The sequence below is a fragment of the Tachypleus tridentatus genome, chromosome 11 (genome assembly GCF_004210375.1).
Source record: "Tachypleus tridentatus isolate NWPU-2018 chromosome 11, ASM421037v1, whole genome shotgun sequence".
Classification (NCBI taxonomy): domain Eukaryota; kingdom Metazoa; phylum Arthropoda; class Merostomata; order Xiphosura; family Limulidae; genus Tachypleus; species Tachypleus tridentatus.
In genome coordinates, this window is record NC_134835.1 from 71,840 (window position 1) to 88,263 (window position 16,424).

The 16,424-nt window shown below is 35.8% G+C and overlaps 1 protein-coding gene across 2 annotated transcripts; it reads right to left on the bottom strand.

The window, feature by feature from the left end:
- Window positions 1-9,936: 9,936 nt before the first annotated feature.
- On the bottom strand, window positions 9,937-15,441 carry LOC143231403 (uncharacterized). Of its 2 annotated transcripts, none has more exons than XM_076465946.1 (3): window positions 15,278-15,441; window positions 12,659-12,794; window positions 9,937-10,296 (listed from the first exon to the last, which is right to left on the bottom strand). In XM_076465946.1, the coding sequence occupies exons 1-3, from the start codon at window positions 15,419-15,421 to the stop codon at window positions 10,256-10,258; spliced, it is 321 nt and encodes a 106-aa protein (XP_076322061.1). In that variant the 5' UTR covers window positions 15,422-15,441; the 3' UTR covers window positions 9,937-10,255. The 2 variants fall into 2 exon arrangements, with proteins under 2 accessions (XP_076322061.1, XP_076322060.1); XM_076465945.1 differs by having other exon boundaries at window positions 12,650-12,794.
- Between the last annotated feature and the right edge of the window lie 983 nt (window positions 15,442-16,424).

Here is a 16,424-nt window from a genome sequence, read left to right on the forward strand (position 1 = left end):
TTTATTCCTAAGGAACGATATATATTGTTGAGCATTTCCAAAATCGGTGCGTAAAAGCCTTTTTCACAGAGTTACAAAGAGAATAAGCCTTTTACAGTCAGTAATACATAACTGTTCATATGCAATATTACAAATAATTTATCTAAAACTTCCGTCAAACGACAGCTCTAGAACTAGGCTAATGTGACGAGCACTATTACAAACTGTAGTGACACCTAGTGGCCATATCTTGATACTTTTATAAACTTATTGTATATTCAGTTATTGTGTATATTATTGATGCATATCCTTATGATAAAATTTGTTTGTTATGCTATTTGATCACACAAACAACCTTCGACATGAGTATCTGTAAGACTCGATTCTTAGAAACTGTTTATAATTAATCAACAGAGACTCACTCGACGTCTGATGATAAAAACTAGTTTAAAACATATACCACTTTATGAATAGTAATGCGAAAAAAAATCTACACTAACATTATTAGATGACGTGTGAGTAAAGTTGAATAATAAGCAAAGTATACACTTTTAAAGTAAGTTATTTCAAGTTATCAGTAGAACACTATTTTATCTGTTTGATCAATTTCAATAGTATAAAATTCCCGATAAATTTCTAAACATTTCACTTTATTTGTCCATTTTGTCGAACCTAAAACATACTATCAACATTCATTGGATCTGAATCTCGTAATGACAGCTGACAGGTTATTAAACTCTTCATTAACATTGGTTGGATTTCAAACTCGTGATCAATATATTTTGGATCTAAAACTTCTAATCAGCCTTCGTCAAATCTGTTAGTCGCGATCAGTGAATAATGTAGTGTGAGCTTGCTACCTTTCCTCGGTCGAAGATGCCTACGTAACTGTTGTTTGAATTTCGCACAAAGCTACTCGAGGTCTATCTGCACTAGCCGTCCCTAATTTAGAAGTGTAAGACTAGAGGGAAGGCACTTGTCATCACCACCCACCGCCAGCTCTAGTCTTACACTACGCCCCCCCCCCGCTAGTACAGCGGTATGTCTCCGGATTTACAACGCTAAAATCAGGGGTTCGATTCCCCTCGGTGGGCTGAGCAGATAGCCTGATGTGGCTTTGCTATAAAAAAAAAAATCACTTACACTACAAAATTAGGGACGGCTAACGCAGATAGCCCTCGTGTAGCTTTGCATGAAAACAATACAAACGATTAATTTAGTGAAACATTTAAAAGCTTAGCTAAAACACATCTATGTGATATAAAATATTATTATCTTCAAAGAATTACTGCTTTAGCTTTTGTTCAACACTTTTTAATTTCTCCAAATTAATTCTTAATGTTTATTAAGTTTTACAGTTAATCATTGAACGAGTGGAGGTTTTTTTATTCTCTCCAGTGGTTCAGTGATACGTTTGAAAAGTTTTATCGCTTACACCAGATGTCGACACCCATGGTGGTCACAACAACAGATAACTCTGTGTAACTTTGCGCTTAACAATAACAAACAAACAAGGACTATTTTTCTTAACTCTGTAATTAATTCTTAAACGGGTAAACGACTGTGGTCTTTAGTTAGGATCCAGTTAAATAAAGTGTTTATACTGAGAAGTTATGTTGCTACAATTTCAAAGATTATTTTAAAAGAAATGGCGTGATTGACAGCTCCAAATTAATACTCCCACATTACTAAGTTGAATGTGAGAACGGCGAAAATAAATATCGTTTTAATAATTTGTAATTTTTGTTATCAGTCAATGAAACGCTGTATACGAACTAAAAATTTTCAATGATCTTACATGTTTAAGCAATATTGTAGCAAATAATAGTGCTGTCGAAATAGTAAGGCAAATCCAATGTTTTTTAATATATATAAAACACAAAATAGAATATTGTTTTTAATGTTTTCTACTGATTTTCGAATGAAGTTTTTTTTTTTTGTAGAAGAATATTAGTAAATGTTTGACCACTGAAAAGCGAGTTCCTTGATCTCCTGTATTATCTCTAATTTAGTGGACAGATAAATTAGTTTGTGAATTTTTTATATCCTGCCATCTGTTGACAGTTTAATTCATTATATCAAAGCGTTCCTGCAAGGGTGGCATCATATAACTATTGTTAATATGCAATTATCTTTAAAGAAAGAGAAACAAATTATGTGATGTGTTTCAATTTCTCGAGAGCAGAAATATGGAAATTAACAGCTCAAGAGTTTGGAATGTTATGGTCTATATGAACGTTAGCAGGATGGTGGTCATATTACTGTAGTTTTTTTTATTTCGCACAAAGCTACTCGAGGGCTATCTGTGCTAGCCGTCCCAAATTTAGCAGTGTAAGACTAGAGAAAAGGTAGCTAGTCATCACCACCCACCGCCAACTTTTGGGCTACTCTTTTACCAACGAATAGTGGGATTGACCATCCCATTATAACGGCCCCACTTGCAGAGATAACGATAATGACTCCCATACTGGTAGAATACAGAGAAATTAAGATTATTTGAACACAAAGAAATAAATTTCACAAGACCAACTTGTTCAAGAAAATAATTTATTTTTGGTTCTAAAGATATTTTATTCTAGCTGACATTAAACAAATCATTGGTCTCAGTAACATATCGAATAAACATAAATCAAAAATACGTGTGCAAGAAAAGTAATTATTTCTGGCTTATGCCTGATATATTATTTTAAAATATATATAAGTAAATATACAAAATAAAACTGAACTTGTAATTTAGCAAAGTTAGGCTTACTTCTCACACTAATTTCTTATCATCAGTTGGATGGGACGTCAGATTATAGCTTGATTTGGTTTCTTTTCTTTAATTCATTCTATATAAAAGCACGAACAATGTCAGTTATCTCAATATGCCTGATTTTATATTTAATACTTTTGATACAATCGCTAATCTAAAATTTGGTAATTAACATTGTATATATATATATAGTGGATAGTTTCTGACATCGCAACCTATGGGAAGTTTTTCATAGCAGAAATGATATCCGAAACTAGTGAGGTTTTAGGCTATTAAAAACCTTATTGAAAATATTCTTAGTAGAAAGCTTCGCAAGTGTATTAGAGTCTATCAGTGGTCTTCGGACTTTGAAGGTCGGTATTTGGAAGAAAAGTGACCCTAGAGAGGAGATATTTTGATAATGGACGGAAGACATAAATAGCTGTAGTTCCAGCACTATTGTTCATTGTTGTCTGTCAGTCTAAATGTTGAAAGTATAATAAATATCTGAGAAAGGTGGTTTTGAATTTTGCGCAAAGCTATGCGAGGGTTATCTGCGCTAGCCGTCTCTAATTTAACAGTGCAAGTGTATAGGGAAAGAAGCTAGTCATCACCACCCACTGCAAACGTTTGGGCTACTCATTTAACAACAAATAGTGGGATTATGTCACATTGTAAGGGGGTTATAATGTAACGGTTAATCCCATTATTCGTTGGCAAAAGAGTCGCCCAAGAGTTGACCGCGGAGCAGTGTTGACTAGTTGCCTTTCCTTTAGACTTACACTACTAAATTAGGGATGGCTAGCACAGATACCCTCTAATAGCTTTGCGCGGAATTCAAAATGAACCAAACAATCAAGTTAGCTTAATGATTTATTTGAGGAAAGATTAAGACTGTGTTTTATTCGCATAATTTTAAAAAATAAAAGATAGAAAAGAGAAGCGTTATTTCTGTCTGATTGTTGTATCTGTTTGAACACACGTGTCTATAATATTTTAATGATAACGTGTTTCCCAGCTAGACAGTGGGTTATGTACGTTCTGCTTACCTCGGATATTTACGAGCCACGGATTTAGGGGTTGTGAGACCCCAAAGTTACATCTCACCGCCAGACCTTGATTAAATTCAATAATAAATAAATGAATCATTTCAATAACCTTATTAAAGTAACCGCCTGTTGTTTGCTAAAAACCTGTCGTGTAAAACTGTAAAATAAAACCGTAAATAAAGTCGTAGTATTCATCCTTCGTCCTGTTTAGTTTCTCTGCCGTTAAAATTTGTGGCTACTCAAGTCACCGTGTTTTTTGATGAGATGTTTAGCTGAGCTGAAAATGACATTTCATGATATGTATCTGACTCTCAGTAGAGATAACGTGTATGTATTTAAAAGTATATAGAAAATATATTAATTAACTGATTAATAACAGCCATGTAGGTCGTAAACACACGCGTTCGATTAATATTTATGATTTAAGAATTTACAAAACACAAAAGTTGCAAACCAATTACAGATTATAACAACACTGACCTCATTATTTTCAAACAATTAATTTTTATAATTACACAGACAAAGTGGCCTTGAACGCTAGATATATTGTCGATAATTACGACAATCACTGACTTTATTCATAATACTGCTGAAAGTGTAAATTGGTTAATGTTGATGTTTTGAATTAAACACAAAGCTTCTCAATGGGCTATATGTGCTCTGCCCACCACGGTTATCGAAACCACCTTTGTAAAGTTGTAAGTCCGCATAAAGTTGTAAGACATACTGCTGAGCCACTAGGGAACGTGTAATGTTTTTCTTTTTTAATTTTCCTCAAAGCTACTCGAGTACTGTCTGGGCTAACTGTCTCTAATTAACCTGTGCTAGACAACAGAGAAGACGGCTAATACATACCACCCACCGCCAATTCTTGTGCTGCTGTTTTACCAAAGAATAGTGAAACTGACCGAAATATTATAACTCTCCCACCGCTGAAAAGGCGAGCATGTGTGACAGGAATTCGAACCCGCAATCGTCAGATTAAAAGTCGAGCGCCCAAACCACCTGGCCATACCGGGTCGCAGTGAGTTGAAAGAATCGAAACATCACTATATTTAATAGGTTTTAAATCAATAATTTATCAGTTAATTAATTCATTTAGAATTAAGTCGTCTTAAAAGAATGCTTAACACGAAGTCATTAATTAATCAGCCCACCGCTAGTACAGCGGTAAGTCTTCGGATTTACAACATTAAAATCAGCGGCTCGATTTCTCGCGGTTAGGACATCAGATAGCCCGATGTGGCTTTGCTGTAAGAATACAGACAGAACACACAAACACACCGTAAAACAAACAGTTTTTCAGTGTGTCTCAACTGGGGCTGCGACGATTACGGACTTTTGTAACCGGTTAATCTATACCTCGTAACCGAACCATAACCGGTTAATCGTCACAGACCTAGGAATTTGCGCGTGACGGCCGCACCGAACGTTAACAAAAACTCTTAAGGCTTTCAACAACAACAACGAAAATTCTACCAAACAAAAAAGCAAGCAGTTCGTAAAATCACGATAGGCAAACATACCAATGTCAAGGTCAAATAATTTAATATTTACATGTTGATAATCGTATTGTTTTCCCTCGTTTATTTTTCTCTGAAAAAAATCTTAGATTAACCGGTTAGGAAATCAGTAACCAGTTAAGAGCAGTAACCGAACCGTAACCGGTTAATCGTGTAATTGTCACAACCCGATCATATAGGAAAGCCCCGACGCATACCGCTCTCCCATTGGGCTGTCATTTTTTAAATACTATATTAACAGAAGAAATATTTTCTTGAGTCTTTTAATTTCCAAACTTATAAAATAATTCTCTATATGGTAGTAATTATTAAAGGCGTAAAAATAAGGCAAAATTATAAGACATTACAGTTTAATATTTTTCAAAGCTATAACAAAGCTACTAAGAAAAGGCCTCCAGTGAATTAGTGGCAAGTTTACACATATGCATCGCTAAATTACGTGGAATGAACACATGTGATGGATGACGTACATAACACAGCTTTGTGCTAAGATGAAAAAAAGTTTCTGTCTTTCAATATAAGAAGTCTAACATCTAAGTGAGTAATTTAGTGATGTTACAAAATAACTGTAACGCTCTTATTTGTCGGTAACTTATAATATTCAGTCCAAGAAAGAACTTAATTAAGTAAGATAAGTGACATGAACATTCCTGACAAGAACAAGACAATAGTGGGCTTATGTTTGTTTGTTTTTGAATTTCGCGCAACGCTACACGACGGCAATTTGTGGTAGTCGTCCATAACGTAGCAGTGTAAGACTAAAGGACAGGCAACTAGTCATCACCACCCACTGCCAGTTCTTAGGCTATTGTTTACTAACGAATATTGGGATTAACCTTCACGTCATAACGCCCACACAGCTGGAAGTTGTTTTAGTGTGACGGGGATTCGACCCAGCGACCCTGATATTAGGAGTAAAGCATGCATAACCACTTGTCCGTGCCGGGCCTGATGGTTAGGTTACATCAAACATGATTTATTCATTTTGTGCTTTGAGTACAAAAACAGTCACTTTATAGTCATTTAACCGCATGATAGAATAAATAGATATAACAGAGTAAATATATATGGATTTGTCAGCTAGTAGTAAAATACAGTGATCAGAAACGGAAAACTCATTTCTGTTTTAATTTTGAAATTAAATAAGTTATCTATATTAACTTTTGACAAACGAGTTTGTTTGTTTGTTTGTTTTTGAATTTCACGCAAAGCTACTCGAAAGCTATCTGCGCTAGCCGTCCCTAATATAGCAGTGTAAGACTAGAGGGAAGTCAGCTAGTCAATACCACCCACCGCCAACTCTTGGGCTACTCTTTTATCAAAGAATATGGGGATTGACCGCCACATTATAACGCCTCAACGGCTGAAAGGGCGAGCATATTTGGTGTGAAGGGGATTAGAACCCACGATCCTCAGATTACTAATCGCACGACTAACCTACCTTTTCATGCCGGTCCTGATAAACGAGTTATAATACGTATAGACTGTACGAATAATGATAAAACGTTCGAGTTAGCTTGGCCCGCCATGGCCAGATGGTTAAGGCACTCGACTCGTATACTGAGAGTCGCGTGTTTGAATCCCCGTCGCACAAAACATGTTCGCCTTTTCAATCGTGGCGGCGATATAATGTGATGGTCAATCCCAATACTTATTGGTAAAAGAGTTGGCGGAGGGAGGTGATGACTAGCTGCCTTCCCTCTTGTCTTACACCTTGAAATTAAAAACGACTAACAAAAATCTCAACAAAGAAACAAAACAAAATTAAAAAAAGGACAATAAAAAAAACCCACGTTCATAACGTTTCGATGAGGTTTATCATTACGAATAATGATAAAACATTCGAGTTAGCTTGGTGTCTTAAAGCACACCACTGACCACAAGTTCGGACCACATGAGTCACGAACACTGAATTCGCCCTTCCTCATGAAAAAAAGTCGAGTTTGTTTGTTTGAATTTCGCGCAAAGCCACACGAGGGTTAGCTGTCCCTAATTTAGTAGTGTACGACTAGAGATAAGGCAATCGTCACTACCCACCGTGAACTCTTGGGCTACTCTTTTACCAACTCTATGACAGTCACATTATAACGCCCCTACGGCTGATAGGGTGAGCATGTTTGGTGGAATGGGGATTTGAACACGCGACCCTCGCATAACGAATCGAACGCCTTAACCCACTTGGCCATGCCGGGCCGAAAGGGGGAATAATATTTACCACTTATATATTTTTTTATAAATCAGCGAACAAGTGTTTGTTTATTTGTTGGCCTGGCATGGCCAAGCGCGTAAGGCGTGTGACTCGTAATCCGAGGGTCGCGGGTTCGCCGCCGCGTCGCGCTAAACATGCTCGCCCTCCCAGCCGTGTGGGTGTTATAATGTGACGGTCAATCCCACTATTCGTTGGTAAAAGAGTAGCCCAAGAGTTGGCGGTTGGTGGTGATGACTAGCTGCCTTCCCTCTAGTCTTACACTGCTAAATTAGGGACGGCTAGCACAGATAGCCCTCGAGTAGCTTTGTGCGAAATTCCAAAACAAACAAAAAACAAATTGTTTATTTGTTTCTGGTAATTTCCTTAAAAAAACAGTCAGATTAAAAAAAAACCACTAAATCTCACTACATTTATTATGTACTTACTGCTCTATGTAAACTCTTCCGTTGGATTGACGACAACTGGTATTGCGGTGGACCTTACACTGACCTTCTCCACTAAAGATGGGTTGTGTTGTTACAAAATAGACGAGAACGCTCAGATCCGTAAATAAAACTGTAATATTCATCTTTCGACCTGTTCAGATTTTCTGCCGTTGAAATTTGTGGCTATTCAAGTCACCGTGTCTTAATATGAAATGCTTCGCTGTGTTGAATGCGTCATTTCATGATATGCATCTAACTCTCAGTAGAGATAACGTGTATGTAATTAAAAATGTATATAGAAATATATTAACTGAGTGATTAAAAACAGCCATGTAGGTCGTAAACGTACGCGTTCGATTAATATTAATGATATATGAATTTACAAATCACAAAAGTTGCAAACCAATTACAGATTAGATATAGACAATTAAGTCGTCTTAAAAGAATGCTGAACACTAAGTCATTAGTTAATTAGCTCCCCGCAAGTACAGCAGTATGTCTACAGATTTAGAACGCTAAAATCAGCGGTTTGATTCCCCGCGGTGGGCTCAGCAGATAGCCTAATGTGGCTTTACTATAAAAAACACACATTAGTTAATTAAATAACACTATATAACACAAATTTTACTTTTCTTGTTCCTGGGCAGAAAGTGTTATTTCTTTATTGCTTATGCTTATAGTAAAAGGAAAAGACCCATTGTTCTCTTGAAACTTTGCTTTTGTGAACTGAATAATGAAATTTTCAAATTAACCATTTTCCAGAAATTTCAGGAAGAATCAGTGCTGATTAGCTGATAGAGAATTTTCTCGAACTTACAAAAGTTTTAAAGTACTTTCTAGAATATTGTAGAACTTACGAGAATTTTCAAGAATCTTTTAAATTTTCTAGAACTTTGCCTAGTGATATATATCCACTCATCACTTCAGTTGAGTTCTACCTACCTAATTTAACAAATAGACCTATCTGATTTTATCAGAGATGGCATCAAGAAGCTGCAAGCATTCTCCAGACGCATTCTCCTATGTATGTGGACAATTTATCAAGACAAGAGCAAAAAACGTACACTGTGACAGCATCTGCTAAAATCTGTGAAGCCTACAAGGCATATTTCGGTATGTTTGTCGGGGATCATGACAAACCCTGGGCACCTCATTTTACCTGGGAGCAAAGGAGAAAACTCTACAAGGTAAGACGGAGAATTTTTGCTTGCTTGAATAGTAAGATTTTAGATTATACAAATTTTAGACCTTTTAAAATTTAAATACATTTGATTTTTTAATTTCTAATAGTGTAGAAAAATATCACATATAAAATACTTTGCATGAACCTCTTACACATTAGTTGTGGATGAAATAAATTTATTCTTCATAATAACAATTTTATTTTGCTCTTTTGCAGGATGGTACAGAGGGGAAAAAATAGGGAAAAAAATTCGCTATACCAAGAATTCGGCGCGAACCCACTGACCATTCAAGCAATTGCTACTTCTCCACGGTGGACCTTTCCAAACGTCGGGCTAGCAAGAATGCATCTGCTATCATGTATCTGGACCTTCCATCATCCATCGCTCCAGTGCCACACTACCCTGAGCTCCATGTACACTCATTAAATACATTGGAGTTTTTTTAACTCGAGTAGTGCTTTATAAACAATAATCTAAACAACGAGGCTAGAGACACCTAGTGTCAGCAAGCAGCACACATCATCTTTGCAAGAGACATGTCCAGCTATCTGATCTAATAATAAAGCTGAAAGTGTGGAATCAGGAAACCTCCGTCTCGAATATCGACATGATAACCACGAGGCCACACCTTGACGAGTTGATGAGTTTCTGGCAACAAAACTTAGATATTGCGCAATTATTTGTTTTTCAGATTTGTAAAATTGGGTAGGAATTATAAATAAATCAGCAGTGTACGATTTTGTAAAAGTAAATAATTATCATGAATCCAATGCTTTAACAGGATATTTATTGAATCAAAGTAGCATATATTGTTACAGTAACTAAAACATCGATTATTTTTAAAACAATCACTTTCATAGAGACGTAAGTTTCAATAGTTTACACAAACATTTTTATGTTGTTTTTGATGTTTCACCTAGTTGGCTTCTGAAAAGGAAAGGCTTTATGACAACAGCTTACTCAAATAGGTCGCGAGAACCTTCTAAAATATTTAAACAAATACTATCTTTAATATCTGGGGAAACATACCGACAAAATAAAACAGCACGATTCACAAAACAAACCACAAAGGCCAATATAGAAGGCCACAATGTTTCAATCAAATTATCGGAAGGGTTGACGTCTTTCCCGGTTTTCTGCTCTTGGATCAGCCTAGACTGTCATTGTACAAACTTTAATTTTGCACAAACGAGCTGAAACGAAAGTGTCAACATTAGGCATGTGAAATATAATAATCAAAATCGATAAGTATTTTTGATCAAATTTACCCTAACTTAGTAGATACAATAAAGTATCAATAACTTCTGATTGTATAAAAAACAAACAAATAATGAATCATCGCTAAAAAAGAATGATTTATTTATTTTAGAAATAAAATAACCAAAGTGACTGATATTAAAAATAAACCACAATAAAACAAAAGCTTATGATGTTTACAATACAATAATTCGACATTTCGGTAACGACGTTTATCTATTTTATATATTATCGCCCATAATCCCAATAATACCTTTGATGGTTCAGCTAATTTAGGAGATTAGGCTTAGTTGCATATTCATAAGCTAAGTTAAATGTGCAATTTAAATTTCAAAGAGTGAATATACATATGTATCTATATTCACATATATCAAACCATGAAACCAATACCCTTTATAACACCGACATACACATTAGTGAAAACCAAACAACTAGAAACACTTAGTTATATAAATCAATTAACCATGAAACGAAAACATAAAACTGAATAATGAATTAGATGCTGAAATTCTATACATATCTCGGAAGTTGTGGTAAGTTTAGATGATTGGGGTTTCTCATTTGAACACATAAGTCAAAGATGGCTTACTTAAATAGTTCAAAACATCGGGTCAAATTATAATACCTGGATTGAATTGTATTCACCAATAAAATTACTGTAAAATTCGACTAAGAATGATATTTGGAAGTATCTGTATCGACAGAACATAAAAATGTGGAACATGTTGTTTATTTGTTTCATATTTATTCCTCAAAGGTATAGAAGATGTATCTGCGCATAACTGTCCCTAATTATTATCTAATATTCGAGAACAATTTGGCCAAGAATTTGACGGTCACTAATAGAGCGCATCCGTGGCACAAACCATAAACCTTCTAAACCACAATCCGAGTACACCAACCACTTGGCCATATCTGGTCAATTATTGCATCGAATGCATCACACTGTAACAGTAAAATCAAAATTATCTCTTTTTTTATTTTCTTTTGAACAGTGGCTGTCCTAAACTTGTTCTATAACTGTATAAATTAAACGTGGTGTGATGAGAATGTTCATTCCTTATCGTTAGAGGACGCTTCAGGACAATATGAGATTTTACGGGCCCGGCAAAGCCAAGCGTGTTAAGGCGTGCGACTCGTAATTTGAGTGTCTCAGGTTTGCATTCTCGTCACACTAAACATGCTCGCCTTTTCAGCCGTGGGGGCGTTATAATGTGACTGTCAATCCCACTATTCGTTGGTAAAAAAGTAGCTCAAGCGTTGGCGGTGGGTGGTGATGACTAGCCGCCTTCCCTCTAGTCTTACACTGCTAAATTAGGGACGGCTAGCACAGATAGCCCTCGAGTAGCTTTGTGCGAAATTCAGAAACAATGATTTTTACCATTTCCAAACACCTTATATATATATATATATACATATACACATGGTGTCCGAAAATGATTAAGTAAAAAATAAAATTAAATACAAATACAAGTAGCAGGTTTGTAAGTGTTGCATTAAATTGTTGTTATTATTTCTTTGATAAAGAAACTGATACTGGAAATTCGTATCTTCACATGCTACAAGTTTCTTTATTCTACAACTTTGAGAAACTGTGGATTGTTATAAAAAGCTATTTTTCAACAGTAGCACTGCTCATTCTTCTTAGAGTTACTAAAATGTTTTTTACTCAAAGTTTTCCAGATCTTTGGATTAGTACGGGAGGACGTATTAAATGGTCCTGAAGTTCGCCCGATTTAACCCCCTCTCATATTTCATCTCCGGGGCTTTTTGAAAACTGAATCTTGCCATAACTAACCAAAATAACTTTTATGAACTGAAACATGTGATTCGTGAAACTAGGTTATCCATTCATAATGTTGTGTTGGAAACAAACAAAAACATGAAAAAGGAAGAATTGTAAAAAAAATGAAGAATTTTCAAAATTATTCATAGAAAAAAAGAGGCGGCCCGGCATGACCAGGTAGTAGCGCTGGACGCGTAATCTGAGGGTCGCGGGTTCGAATCCCCGTAAAAGAGTAGCCCGAGAGTTGGCAGGGGGTGTTGATTTGTAGCTGCCTTCGCTCTAGTCTTTGTACCAAATTCTAAAACAAACAAAATTAGAGACGGCTAGCGCTGATAGCCCTCTTATTGCTTTGCGCGAAATTAATAAACAAACAATGAAAAACACAAACTTTCTTTTTGCCAAAATTTCTTTGATTTTCCCAAAAACACAACACTTTGAAAAACCTTGAACAAATTGAATCAATTTCCCGTTTCATATAACATGTTTAGTAAAAACAAAATTACCTGTCTTACTTTTACGAATTATCATTTTCAGTCTTTCGATAATTATGCCCTTGGGGTTTCCATTTTCCTTTCCTTCCTTCATGAGCTCAGATTGCAGAAACTCTTGTAGATGTTTCAGAACCCGGAAGTTTAGCGAAAAATCTGTCTAAAAAAGTAACCCTATATGTGTTAATAATTCATGTTTGAGAGTTAATATCTGTTGTTATCCCCTTTTTAGGTGTTTACAAAACTGATAACTGAGAATATGAAATTTTGAACAGTAATTTGTCATATTAAAACTTTACAAAATAATGACAAATGGGTAAACTTTACAAATTTAATTACAAAAGTACTGGAAATGGGAAAATTTCCATATTCCTTGACTGTATCATGAAATAATCATACGATATATATATATATTTACAGCTTTTAATATTAGTTATTCTAAATGTGGATATATAAATGGTTCATTTGTCATTAGTGCAATACGAAAGGTCAATGAATAAATTCTGTATTCTACAAGCTACTTTCTCTTTGCTTTCACTCTACCATAATTTTATCAATGTGTGGTTTTGAATTATTGTTTCAAATATCTCACGTTACTCTCTTCAATTCAACCAAATTACATGGCTGACGTCTAATCTTTCGACTTCCATATACGCCCATTTAGTGTTGATAGTATTCAAATCTGAAATTTGTGTAGGCTAAGCCACGGATTACAAGCTCTGGATCTGATCATTTAAGTCCATTTATATATAAAATATAACGAGATGAAAAATTGACACAGTGATTGATTCATATACATCACATAGAGATAAAATAACTAACCATTCTAACGTACGTAAACCTTCTTGTTCGGGAATTTCATATTCTAAGAATTTTCTTGCAAAGGTACATAAAGAAATATCTGTAACTTTCAATTGATACACGAGAGGATGGGTAGGTAGTCAAATACCACACGTTGTGATACTAGATTGTAGTTAAAAAATCTACTCCATGTGACGTTAAACTCAAAGTTTGTTTATCTAGTTTTTCTTAAGGTATCATATAAATATATTGTGTTGACATTGAAATTGTTTAAAATAAAATTATACGTATTTAATGTACTACACGTTTTCATAAACAAAATATTCTACTTATAGTTTTTTCTGGCCCGTCATGACCAAACTGTTAGAGCGCTCTACTTGTAACCTGAGGTAAGCGGGTTCGAATCCACGTCCCATACAGGCTCGCCCTCTCAGTCGTGTGGACATTATAACGCGTCGGTCAATCCCACTACTTGTTGGTAAAAGAGTAGCCCAAGAGTTGGCGGAGGGTGGTGATGACTGACAAAAAATTCTCAACAAAGAAACAAAATGAAATTAAAAATACAATAAAAAATTCACGTTCATAACGTTTCGATTAGACCTATCACCAGATTTGCACTCTCAGTGTTTTTATTAGCACTTTCCCTGAGTCAATATCAATAAAAATAGAAAAATGAGCTTGAAATTAGATAAACAAGTAATAACTAATTTACTTTGAATATCATTTTAATAATATATTATTTGTTTTTTGTAAAGTATAAATGTGAACAACGGTCTTTCGGTGCAGTCATCACCACGGGCATCAAAACCCTGTTTTTAGTGTTACAAGAGTTCAGTTTCCCTTTTGAGCTTCTGAGAGTCTATAATGTTTCTGTCCTTGTCTCGCTGTGACTGGTGTGCCTCAAAAACGGTTCTGATATTCACTCTTGATTCAGGTACTCTTATATACTGTTATTAGAAGTACACTCAGGGCTTAAGTTCACTACTATTGTTTTAACTCATGAGAGTTTACAATAACTTTCAGTATGCTTTGAAAACACTGTAAGTATTACATGCATGTAAAAATGACCATTATTTTTTCTCAGAGATTTGGATGAACAACACAATTTGCGTACAATGGTCCTTTGTGTCGAAATGATAGACCAGATGGATAGCAACTAGTCAATATGATCCACAGCTCACCGTGGATTACTCTTGTCTGACGTGATGAAGGAATTTGACCATCAGCCTGACAGCACACCACTGACCACAAGTTCGGACCATACGAGGGCTAGCCGTCCCTAATTTAGCAATGTACGACTAAAGATAAGGCAATCGTCACCACCCACCATCAACTCTTGGGCTACTCTTTTATGAACTATTTGAGAGTCACATTATGACGCCCCCACGCCTGATAGAGACAGCATGTTTCGTGGAATGGGGATTCGAACTCGCGACCCTCGGATTACGAGTCGAACACCTCAACTAAGCTGGCCATGCCGGGCCGAAAGGGGGGATAATATTTACCACTTATATTTTTTTAAATCAGCGAACAAATTTTTGTTTATTTGTTTCTGGTTCGCATCCCCGTCGCGCCAAACATGCTCGCCCTATCAGCCGTGGGGGCGATATAATGTTACGGTCAATCCCACTATTCGTTGGTTAAAGAGTAGCCCAAGAGTTGGCGGTGGATGGTGATGACTAGCTGCCTTCCCTCTAGTCTTACACTGCAAAATTAGGGACGGCTAGCACAGATGGCCCTCGAGTAGCTTTGTGCGAAATTCAAAACAAACAAAAACACAAACAAACTTGTTTCTGATAATTTTCTTTAAAAACTAAAACAGTGAAAGTTTCATGTACTTACTGCTCCATATAAACTCTTCCGTTGGATTGACGGCAACTGGTGATTGCGGTGGACCTTACCGTCACCTTCTCCACTAACGATGGGTTGTGCTGAAGCAAAGTGGACGAGAACGCTCAGAACCGTAAGTAAAGCTGTGGTCTTCATCTTTCGATCTGTTCAGATTTTCTGCCGTTGAAATTTGTGGCTACTCAAGTCACCGTGTTTTTATATGAATTGACAAGCTGGGCTGAATATGGTATTATATTATGACATAAAAAGCTCTGTGTCTTACACAATAAAACAACCCACTTTATGACATTAACTAACTTTCATTAGAGATAACGGGTGTATAATGAAAGATGTATCTATAAATATATCAATTACTGATTATACGTATACCATGTGTCTCGTAAACACACCCGTTCGGTTAATATTAAGTAATTGAGATATTGTGTGATTTATCAAGATACGAAATAGAAAAGTTCTTTTTAACCAATTAGAGATCATAATAACTAATTATTTTCAAATAATTAATTTTTATATTTACATCGACAGAAGCAACCTTAAATTAAACGTTAAATATATTCTCGATAATTGCGACAACAACTTTTAAAACATTATTTATAATACCGCTGAAACTAAACTGGTTTGCTATTTTTAAAATTTCTCTCTAAGCTTCTCCGAGGCTGTCTGGGCTAACTGTTTCTAATTAAGCAGTGGTAGGTCACAGGAAAAACAGCGAATAAATACCACCCACCGCCAATTCTTGGGTTGCTCTCTTACCAACGAATAGTGGAATTGACAGAAATATTATAACTCTCCCACGGCTGAAAAGGCGAGCATGTGTGACGGAAATCGAACCCGCAACCCTCAGATTAGGAGTCGAGCGCCCAAACCACATGACCATACCGGGTCGCAGTGAGTTGGAAGAATCGAAACATGACTGTATTTAATCGGTTTCAAATCAATAATTTATCAGTTAATTAATTCATTTACAATAAAATCGTCTTAACAGTAAGTCATTAGTTAATTAGTCCCCCTGAATTACAGCGGTAAGTCTACAGATTTACAACGCTAAAATCAGCGGTTCGATTCCCCGCGGTGGGCTCAGCAGATAGACCGATGTGGCTTTGCTATAAAAAAAAACACACACAAACACACTATGTAA